Raw genomic sequence first — 10,611 nt, 5'->3', positions numbered from 1 at the left:
GGTCAGAGGGAGAAGCAGACTCCCCGCCGAGCAGGGAGCCCGATGCGAGACTCGATCCTGGGACTCCAGGATCATGACCTGAGCTGAAGGCAGTCGCCTAACCAACTGAGCCACGCAGGCGCCCCATTCTCACCTTTTTTTTCACTCAGCTGGCTTTGTGTACTACTACCTGAGGGGTAGAACTGATTAGAAGGAACATAGTGTCCTGATCAAATAGATGTCAGTGGTGTCTGTTCAGTAACAAACCAGGAGACGGCTGAGGATGGAAGGCAGTGACGTTAATGACTCACCATGACAGTAGTTCCGATCCTGAACTGTCTGAGGCAACCCTGACTGGTGGCCACCGACATGCAGTGTGCTTAGAACTAGTAAAATGTTATCTGCATCTCATGAGGTAAAGTAATACCTCATTCATTTTAGACAAAGCAAAAGCTTAATTCCTTTTTTATTGAAATGACAAAATGAGTTTTTAAATGCCTTTCACAGGTGTTCTTGATCTCTCTTGTCCCCTAAGGAATTGTGTGTCCGGTAACAGTCTGTGTAAGGGCACTCTGCAGAGTGTGAAGCGGGATAGAAACACAGGCTCTATTCCTTGTGAAGTGAGGCAGTGCCGTAGGAAAGCTGAACTTTGTTGCTGTTTTCGGATTTTGGTCTTCACCCTGAGGTTATACTATTTGGGTAGTCTTAAATAATAAGATGCATTACGGAGCCAAAAGTAAAATAGTTTATTGAGTTATATACTTTCCTATTAACAAATGATTAAAAGTAAATTACCTTAGCAAATTATGTATTCCATTGTTCTACTTGATTAAAAAAAATCTCCGTTTTAACATCTAAAACCAGATTTTTATATCCTCACATTTCTTATATAATTTGCTAAAACACATTCATTTAATGGTATGTAATGTTCTGGAGGATTTTTTTTTCATCATTGTAATGGTAACAATGATATAAACTTATTTGGGGAGAACAATAAATTCTTTTTTTTTTTTTAAGATTTTATTTATTTATTTGACAGATTTTATTTATTTATTTTATATTTGACACAGCAAGAGAGGGAACACAAGTGGTGCCTGGGTGGCTCAGTCGTTAAGCGTCTGCCTTTGGTTCAGGTCATGATCCCAGGGTCCTGGGATCGAGCCCCGCATCGGGCTCCCTGCTCAGCGGGAGGCCTGCTTCTCCCTCTCCCACTCCCCCTGCTTGTGTTCCCTCTCTCGCTGTGTCTCTCTCTGTCAAATAAATAAATAAAATCTTTAAAAAATAAAAATTAAAAAAAAAAAAAAGAGAGAGAGAACACAAGCAGGGGGAGTGGCAGGCAGAAGGAGAAGCAGGCTCTCCACAGAGCAGGGAGCCCGATGCGGGGCTCGATCCCAGGACCCTGGGATCATGACCTGAGCCGAAGGCAGACGCTTAACGACTGAGCCACCCAGGCGCCCCACAATAAATTATTTTTAAAAATACAAGATACAGATACAACAATTTTTATATAATCTTAGTTTGGACTATAAGACAATACCTATTATAAGTTAGGATGAAATTTTAATACCTGTCTCATTAAATTAACAGGTTATGTGTGAAAACCAGTACAGTGGAGGGTAGTGTTGCTAAATTTCAGCTACTCATGTACCATCTTCACATTTTCCCATAGCCATGTATTACCTATAATCTTACTTGCTTTGTATTTTTAAATGATTTCTTTTTTTTTTTTTTTAAAGATTATTCATCTATTTTAGAGAGAGTGCACACGAGCGGAGGATGGGGAGGGGGAGAGGGAGAAAGAGAATCTCAAGCAGTCTCCCTGCTGAGCTTGGAGCCCGACATGGGGTTCCTCATCCCATGACCCTGAGATCATGACTGAGCCGAAATCAGGAATCAGACGCTCACCTGATTGAGCCATCCAGGCGCCCTTAAATGATTCTCCTTTCTAAATAAATTTATGTGTAAAAAGTAACTATTGGGCGCCTGGGTGGCTCAGTTGGTTAAGCGACTGCCTTCGGCTCAGGTCATGATCCTGGAGTCCCTGGATCGAGTCCCGCATCGGGCTCCCTGCTCAGCTGGGGGTCTGCTTCTCCCTCTGACCCTCTTCCCTCTCGTGCTCTCTGTCTCTCATTCTCTCTCTCTCAAATAAATAAATAAAATCTTTAAAAAAAAAAAAGTAACTATTAAATATGGGAAAGAAATGCCACTTTTTGTAAATAAAAGGTATATATAAGCACACATTACATTAAATGTATTACTGTTAATTGTTAATGTGGAAAATAGAACACTTCTGAAAATCATCTCAAGTACTCCTTGTGTGTATGTGTGCCACACTTTGCTAAATAATGGTAGTGTTGGCAGTCACTATACACAGGTGAGTTCAATTCCTTTTTCTTGTTAAGTGTGACCAACATAAAGCAGCAAGTTACTTACTTTCAGTTTGCTCACCTATGGAAAATGGTTTTGCTTTCATTGCCTTCATTGTCATGAGGACTGAACAATGTTAGTGAAGAGTGCCTGCCACATAATAACAGTGCAGTAGCGGTTAGTCCGTATTTATTGTTGTTTTTATTATTTTAATCCTCAGATGTCCTTACAGTCTGACAGCAGTCATCCTAAGCAGGACGCACCACCCAAGGAAGATGGTTTAAAAAATGGTGACATAGATGTAGACTTAAGTCAGCTGAAACTCGAGGACAAAGGTCAGTGTGCAGATGTAGTCCTGTGTCATTGCCCAAAAACAAGTAGCAAAGTTTAAAATACTCCTAGTGCCCATTCATTAAATCAAAATCAACATTTTTAATTGACTGGCATCATTCTGATTATGAACATTAATTATGTTCTTATTACATCTATGTAACATCTGTAAGGTTACTTAATATATTTGATAATGTCAAATAATAATACAGATTCTTTCTTCTGGTTCATGTTTTCCAATCTGAAAATTCTTTCTTCTGTCCAGTTTGTATCTATGTAAATTGTACTGTTTTAATTTTGTCCTCTGTGAGAAGAGATAATCATTCCGGAAAGATCATTAATTCAATTTTTAATGAAACTGGTTAATCCCTTTTTAAAGATGTTTACTATTATTCTGTGTATAAAAATGTGTCTCTTCTTCAATAAAGGATAATTTAAAAACCGGAACTTTTAATAAGCTAGGAATCAGTGTTAGTTAAAAGAAAACTGGAAAGCAGATCACTCAGAATAGTATTTTTTATTCAGGGGCTAGCAAAAAAACTTTTCTGAAAGAATCTTTATGCTTAGTTTATATTTTGCTGATATTTATTTTTACATAAAACTAGTAATTGTCCTCATGCTGATTTATTCTGAGAGGCTTTTTAGATAATTTCTCAGAGTTTAACATTATACATAATTCATAGCTACTTCTGTTCAATTTCTCAGACTGCAAAAATTATCGAGAAATAAGTGAAGACTGGTTTGATGCTAAAGAAAACCTGACAGGAGTTGACTTGTCAGGAATACAAGAAAATCAAATAGAAAAAGACAAAGGGGATCCAAAGTTTCCACAAGGTTGGTTCTTAACAATTTACTAAGAAATCCTACTCTATCTCGTTTTGTAACCATCTTCTGTGTTTTTCTGAGAACTAAACTGTTTTAATATTTTATCGTTTGTGGCTTTCCTTTATAATTATAAAAAATGAGAAATTGGACATTTAGAGGTCAGTTTTTCTAGAGAGTAAATCAGTTTAAAATGTTCATTTCTTTCAGAAAACTACTAAAAGCTTAAATCCCAGATTTAGTTAGCAGTAGAGGTCTGAGTCCTTCCTGCCATTCTGGGCCAACACCAGTGCTCCTCCTGGACACTCTCTTCCTCTGAACCCTCAGCAGATCTGTCAAATTGGCATGAGGGATCCAAATAGTCCTCTTTCCCTTACTTTCCTGAAATATCAAATTATTAAAGTTTTCACCTTTCATAGTCTTTAATTGCTTATAATAGTTGGAATTTCCTCTAGTATCTGTGATCATTGCCCTTCTATCATTTCTAAATATATACTACCTTCCTTTATTTTATTTCTGTATGCTTCCATGGATTTTTATTGGATGTAAGAGCAATGGTTTTATTGGGCTTTTTTGCTTGCATAAATAATGCTTATTAAAATTTTTAAACAGGGACATCTGGTGGCTCTTTCGGTGAAGCATCTGCCTTCAGCTCAGGTCATGATCCTGGAGTCCTGGGATCGAGTCCCACATCAGGCTCCCTGCTCAGCGGAGAGCCTGCTTCTCCCTCTGCCTCTCCCCCTGCTTGTGTGCTCTCTCTCTCTCTCTCTCTGTGTCAAATAAATAAAATCTTTTTAAAAAAAGATTTTTAAACAAAATATAAGAAAATTTAAATTACCTGAAGGTTCTCCAGTCTGCAGTAACCACTATTACCATTCATTTATGCATTTTTATGCCTGTATTTCATACACATATACAGTTTAAAATAAATGACATTTTATCATCTAGCTTTATCATAACTACTTTTTTTCCTTGCATTATTTTTGTCCATATCACTTAGCACATACTGTGTACTTACCTTACTTGATCTATGGACTGCCTTCCCACATCACATATTAGCTCAGTGAGGTTGGATTTTTTTTTATTGTTTGTTCACTACCTGTCTCCAGTGCCACATACAGTGTTCTGCCCATGGGGTAGTTAGTAGTCCTGTTGTATTGAACCTAGTGCAAGGTAAAGGGGATGAGTCGAACATATGTCTCCTAATGCCTATTCACTGTAGCTTCTTGCTCCCTCCACACCCCAGTGTAGAAGTATACAGACAAATAGTTTCACTGTCTTCTCTATGACGGTACATTATAAACCGAAGAGATTAAGCAAGCTAAAGGAAGCAAGTTAATGAAGAAGGTTGGGTTATTATTGCCTAGAGATGACGGAGTCTGCCTGCTTTGCCGCACCACCACTGAACTCGATTCGTGGGGTGAAGTGCTGGGCGTCCTGCCTGCAGTGTGAGGGGCACTCAGGAGGGGTGGGGCTATTATTATTGAGTGAAAAAACTAAAACTTACAACCATTCCATTATTATAAAAATATAAAACAAATAAATTAAAACTACTCTAAGAACTCATGCACCAGATATTTATTGTGTACTACCTATGTGCCTGGTATTGGTTTTGACAGTAAACTGAAAGAATCTCAATTCAGTGAATCCTTCTTGATTTCAGAGCAAGTTCTCTTCAAAATGGAGACCATGAAAATGCATTCTGAGAATGGAAAAAAACTGTATCTGTAATCCTACTATTTGTGGTTCCCAAAAAGTGCTATGTAAATCAAGTTGTTTGTACCCCGCCCTTTTTTCTGTTGTGCCATTACCATTAACAGGCTATATACCTGCTATTGATATTTTTCTGATTTCAAGGCTTTGTTGGTGTGGTGGTTCCCGAGCACAGGAATATACATAAGCCCTAGCCAGGATTAACATGGGGGCAGTTAGGGTCCTCTGCACATCCAGCTTCCTAGATAGCACGTCTTTGAACCAAAGACAACTGAAAGACACCTTTCTTAATTGTGATGTAATTGATTATCCTGACGAGATGTTATTGACCCATTTTTGAGCTACAATCCAATCCCTGAAGATGATATGATTAAGGCCCTAAAATCTTAAAACTGTGCTCTAGGCTCTTGGTCTTCAGACCAATGCTGATATTCAGTAATAACTCTGTAATAAGCTTTATGATAATAAAAAATTTTTTCACATTTCTTTTAAAATATCAAAATAATAGTCACATATTATGTTTCTCTACAAGCAGAAATGAAGAATATTGAACCTTTACGAAAAGATAAAGGTTATTTGATACATGTTGGTGGTCTGTGCCCTTCAGTATCTGAGGTATGCCAGGACTTATTTTCTGAGTTTCATTTTAAAATCTATTAATTGTTCATATTTTGATTATTTTTTATTTTTTCTACCTTTCACAAACTTTTATTTTTCTTTCAGGCTGATTTAAGGTCTCATTTCCAGAAATACCAAGTTTCCGAAATTTCAATTTATGATTCTTCTACTAATTATAGGTAGGTTTCCCAAATTCAGTAAGGTGCATGTGCTGGGTGTGTGCTGTGTGCCAGGGGTTGTGTGGTGGACACCAAGCGCAGTGGCAGTCAAGTCAGGGGCCATTTCTGCAGAGCTTTCCCATCCAGAGGGATACATCACTAATGGTGCTGTTCTAATCAAATCTTCCATTACACTTTTTAATTTGCCATTAATGGCTTATTGATTTTTGTGCACTTAATCCTGTTTCATTACCATTTCATAGGGGCAGTAGAGTGCCTTAGTTAAGAGAATGCGCTCTATCGCTAGATGGCTTATGTCTTGGGTTCTGTTCCCAGTTGCATCAGTAGCTTGCTGAATAAATTTGGGCAAGTTATTTAACCTTTCCATACCTCAGGCGCTTCATCTGTAAATGGGATAATAATAATACCTTCATCGCATTGCTATGAGACAATTATTAATAAGTAAAGCAATAGGAATATAGCCTAGCATATAATAGGCACGCAGAAAATTGTACTTAGTTTTATTATTTTTAATTTTAGTTACCTTTTAGTTGATGCTTTTTTTTTTTTTTAAAGATTATCTATTTATTTATTAGAGAGTGAGCAGGAGAGAAACAGCATTAGAGGGGAGAGGGTCAGAGGGAGAAGCAGGCTCCCCGCTGAGCCAGGAGCCCGATGCGGGACTCGATCCCAGGACCCTGGGATCATGACCTGAGCTGAAGGCAGTCGCTTAACCATCTGAGCCACCCAGGTGCCCTTAGTTGATGCTTTTATGTTTATCATGTACATACAGTCATTTCCAATATTTATCATGCTACTTTCTGTTTTGTGACATTGTAGGAATATTCAAAATTATCAAATAAAATGGTGATAGCTTGGGGCGCCTGGGTGGCTCAGTCGGTTAAGCAGCTGCCTTCGGCTCAGGTCGTGATCCCAGGGTCCTGGGATTGAGCCCCGCATCAGGTTCCCTGTTCAGCAGAGAGCCTGCTTCTCCCTGTCCCTCTGTCTGCCACTCTGCCTACTTGTGCTCTCTATCTCTCTGTCAAATAAATAAATAAATAATATCTTTATAAAAAAAATAAAATGGTGATAGCTTAATGGAAATGCCTTAATTATTTTATCACTAATGAGGATAGCTGTTTATTTCAGATGTAAAAGTCTTTCTCAATTAAGAAAGGATCCAATACGGGTGCTTGGGTGGCTCGGTTGGTTGGGCATCCCACTCTTGATTTTGTCTCAGGTCATGATCTCAGGGTTGTGAGATCAAGCCTGTGTCAGGCTCTGCACTGGACATGGAGCCTGCTTAAGATTCTCTCTATCCCTCTGCCCCTTCCCCCCACCTTGAGCTCTCTCTCAAAAAAAAAAAAAAGTTGTTTAAATGGAGTCACTTAAGATCATGGGCTTTTTAAATTTGACCTGTTGATGTGTTGTTAATACATTCCACTACATTAAAGTAGTTTTGTGATCCTGGAAGTATTATTTGATGTGAAATATTCTTTTAGTATTTGTAATCCTTTTTAAAAAAAATTTTGTTTTTTTATTACTTGAAGTATTATACATTCTGTGTGGAAATTTAGAAAACACATTTTAAAAGAAAAACAGAGAAACTTATAACAGTATAGCCATAGTTCTGTCTTTTGAAAACAACTCCTTTTCAGATTTGGTGTATGTCCTTCCATTGACACATCTAGGGCTGGTGATTTCAGAAGGATGACTCTTGCCTCACTTTCTCAATCAGATGGTTAAAATTCTGGTTAGATTTTCCAACTTCTTTTTTGGTCCTCTTATTTTTCTACGACAGGGTCCTATGGACATTATCTTACATACTCTGCCAAATGTTTTTAAAATTAGCCTTTCACATTTAAGACTTTGATCCACCTTGAGGTTATGTTTTGTGTATAGAGATTAATTTTAATTTTTTTAGAATAGATAACCAGTTGTCCTAAGATTACTAATCTGTGTTACTCTGTCATAGAGCAACTTTTCAAATGTTATACATTAAATTTTAATATAAAATTAATAGAGAACTCATAAGAAATGCTGTCTTTTACTTCCCATCTTTGTTTCTTTTTTAAAGATTGTATTTATTTATTTGACGGAGAGAGTACAAGCAAGGGGAGCAGCAGAGAGAGGGCGAAGCAGGCCCCCCACTGAATAAGGAGCCCAATGCGACATGGGTCTTGATCCCAGAACCCTGGGATCATGACCTGAGCCGAAGGCAGACGCTTCACCCACTGAGCCACCCAGGCACCCCTGATTTGCTTTTTTTTTTTTTTTTTTTTAGGATTTTTAAATTTATTTTAGAGAGAACAGGAGTGGGGTGGGGGGGCAGAGGGAGAAAGAGAAGCAGGCTCCTTACTGAGCAGGGAACCCCATGCAGGGCTCGATCCCAGGACCCTGAGATCATGACCTGAGCCAAAATCAGATGCTTAACCAACTGAGCCACCAGGCTCCCCTAATTTCTTTTTATTTAGTTATTCTAAATGAATATTCTTCCTAATCCCAAGGTAAGTATATTAACTTTTTTTTTTTAAGGGCAGCTATTCTTGTAAAAGATATGTATGTATCCAGTAGTTACAATGTGAAGTTTGAGGCAATTTAGTCATTAACAACCTTTTGGTTTTCTGCTTTTTATATGTTAGATATGCATCCCTTGCTTTTAAAAAAAACATTGATGCAAAGATGGCCGTGAAAGAAATGAATGGGATAGAAATAAATGGAAAATCAGTAAATGTGCGGCTTGTTAAAACTCCTGGAGAATATACATCACCACTTTCCTACAAAAATGGAAATAAAGTTACTTGGAATAATTTGGAGAGAAGCACCAACAAAGAAATTAGCTCATTCTCCTCTATTTCAAGATTGCCCAGAACTAGGCCAAGGCAGCTGGGATCTGAGCAAGACAGTGAGTTTTTTCCTTTTGACCAGAAGGTTAGTTTTCTTGATGGATCTCTTCAGTGGTCTTTGTATAGGACATACTGCAGTAAGTAGCTTTGTAGAACAAGTAACTCCAGAATCAGGGCGCTTGAAGTGGAAATGAGAATGTTAATCTGTATCCTTTTTAAGCTTGGATCCACCCTAACCTGTTTTTTGTACAACTCCAGTTGCTCTTGGAGGAGTGGGGGATGTGGATCTTTGTAGATCTGGCTATAGATTATTTCTCTTTAACTAGACACTTTGCCAGTGCTTTGCAGTCTTTTTTGTACCTATTCTTGGGATAGTATTCCTGTGTAAGTACTTAATTACTCTCTCATCATCCTTTCTCACAGTTAATCTTGGCTCATAATTATTAAAACCATAAAATATAGTCATTTTATTATATACATGCCCTCAATTTTACCTCATCAGGGTTTTAAACACTACATGGAAAATGATGAGGTTGCCCCTTTTACTCTCATCTCTCTGCTGTTCAGCAACGTGCCTGGGGTCCTATAGGAGTTCCACAGATTTTTTTTAAAAATTTACATAGAGTAAAATTCACTGCTTTTGGTATTTTCAAGTTTAGGCACATGGATGTGTAACCACCACCACAATCATGATACAGAACAGTTCCTTCATTCCAGAACATTGTCTTATACTCTGCTATTTCCTGTTCTTATGATTTTACCTTTTCCAGAATGTCATAGAAATGAATATTTTGTAACATTATTAGCCTGACATCTTAGCTTAATGCATTTGAGACTGATCCATATTGCTGTGTATATAGCATTTCATTCCGGTTTATATTTTGGCCACTTTTATTGGATTGTTTACTTTTTTAAGGTTTTCATTTAAATTCCAATTAGGTAACATACAGTATATTAGTTTCAGGGGTACAATATGGTAATTCAACACTTCTTAAATCTACTGGTGCTCCTCACAACAAATGTATTCCTTTTTTTTTTTTTTTTTAAGATTTTATTTATTTATTTGACAGAGAGACACAGCGAGAGAGGGAACACAAGCAGGGGGAGTGGGAGAGGGAGAAGCAGGCTTCCCGTGGAGCAGGGAGCCCGATGTGGGGCTCGATCCCAGGACCCTGGGATCATGACCTGAGCCGAAGGCAGACGCTTAACCACTGAGCCACCCAGGCGCCCCAACAAATGTATTCCTTAATCCCTATCCCCTCTTTAACCCATCCCACCACCCACCTCCTTTCTGGTAGCCATCATTTTGTTCTCTATAGCTGAGTCTGTTTCTTAGTTTGTCTCTTTCCCTTTTTCCCCCTTTGCTCATTTTTTTTTTTCTTAAATTCCACATATGAGTGAAATCATATGGTATTAGTGTCTTTCTCTGGCCATCTTATTTCACTTAGCATAATACACTCTATTCATGTCATTGCACATAGCAAGATTCCATTCTTTTTTATGGCTGAGTAATATTCCATTGTATATGTATACCACATCTTCTTTTTCCATTCATCAATCCCAAAAAAATGAGTAATCTGATTAAAAAATGAGCAGAAGACATGAATAGACATTTTTCCAAAGAAGACATACAGATAGCCAACAGACACATGAAGAGATGCCTAATATCGTTTATCATCACGGAAATGCAAATCACAACCATGATGAGATACCACCTCACACAAGTCAGAATGGCTAAAATCAACAACACAAGAAACAACAGATGTTGGCGAGGATGT

General features: G+C 37.9%; 1 protein-coding gene across 1 annotated transcript in view; it reads left to right on the top strand.

The window, feature by feature from the left end:
- RBM44 (RNA binding motif protein 44) overlaps nt 1-10,611 on the top strand; it is a 62,573-nt gene that overhangs the window by 40,560 nt on the left and 11,402 nt on the right. The window contains exons 9-13 of the mRNA XM_035006792.1: nt 2,567-2,681; nt 3,382-3,510; nt 5,747-5,826; nt 5,935-6,008; nt 8,630-8,918. Of these exons, the coding sequence (XP_034862683.1) occupies nt 2,567-2,681; nt 3,382-3,510; nt 5,747-5,826; nt 5,935-6,008; nt 8,630-8,918 (687 nt within the window). The remainder of the gene's footprint in view (nt 1-2,566; nt 2,682-3,381; nt 3,511-5,746; nt 5,827-5,934; nt 6,009-8,629; nt 8,919-10,611) is intronic.

Source organism: Mirounga leonina, unplaced genomic scaffold, assembly GCF_011800145.1.
Source record: "Mirounga leonina isolate KUSES-001 unplaced genomic scaffold, KU_Mleo_1.0 Mir_151, whole genome shotgun sequence".
Taxonomy (NCBI): domain Eukaryota; kingdom Metazoa; phylum Chordata; class Mammalia; order Carnivora; family Phocidae; genus Mirounga; species Mirounga leonina.
Note: the sequence above shows the minus strand (reverse complement) of the source record. Positions and strands in the feature narration are given on the sequence as shown.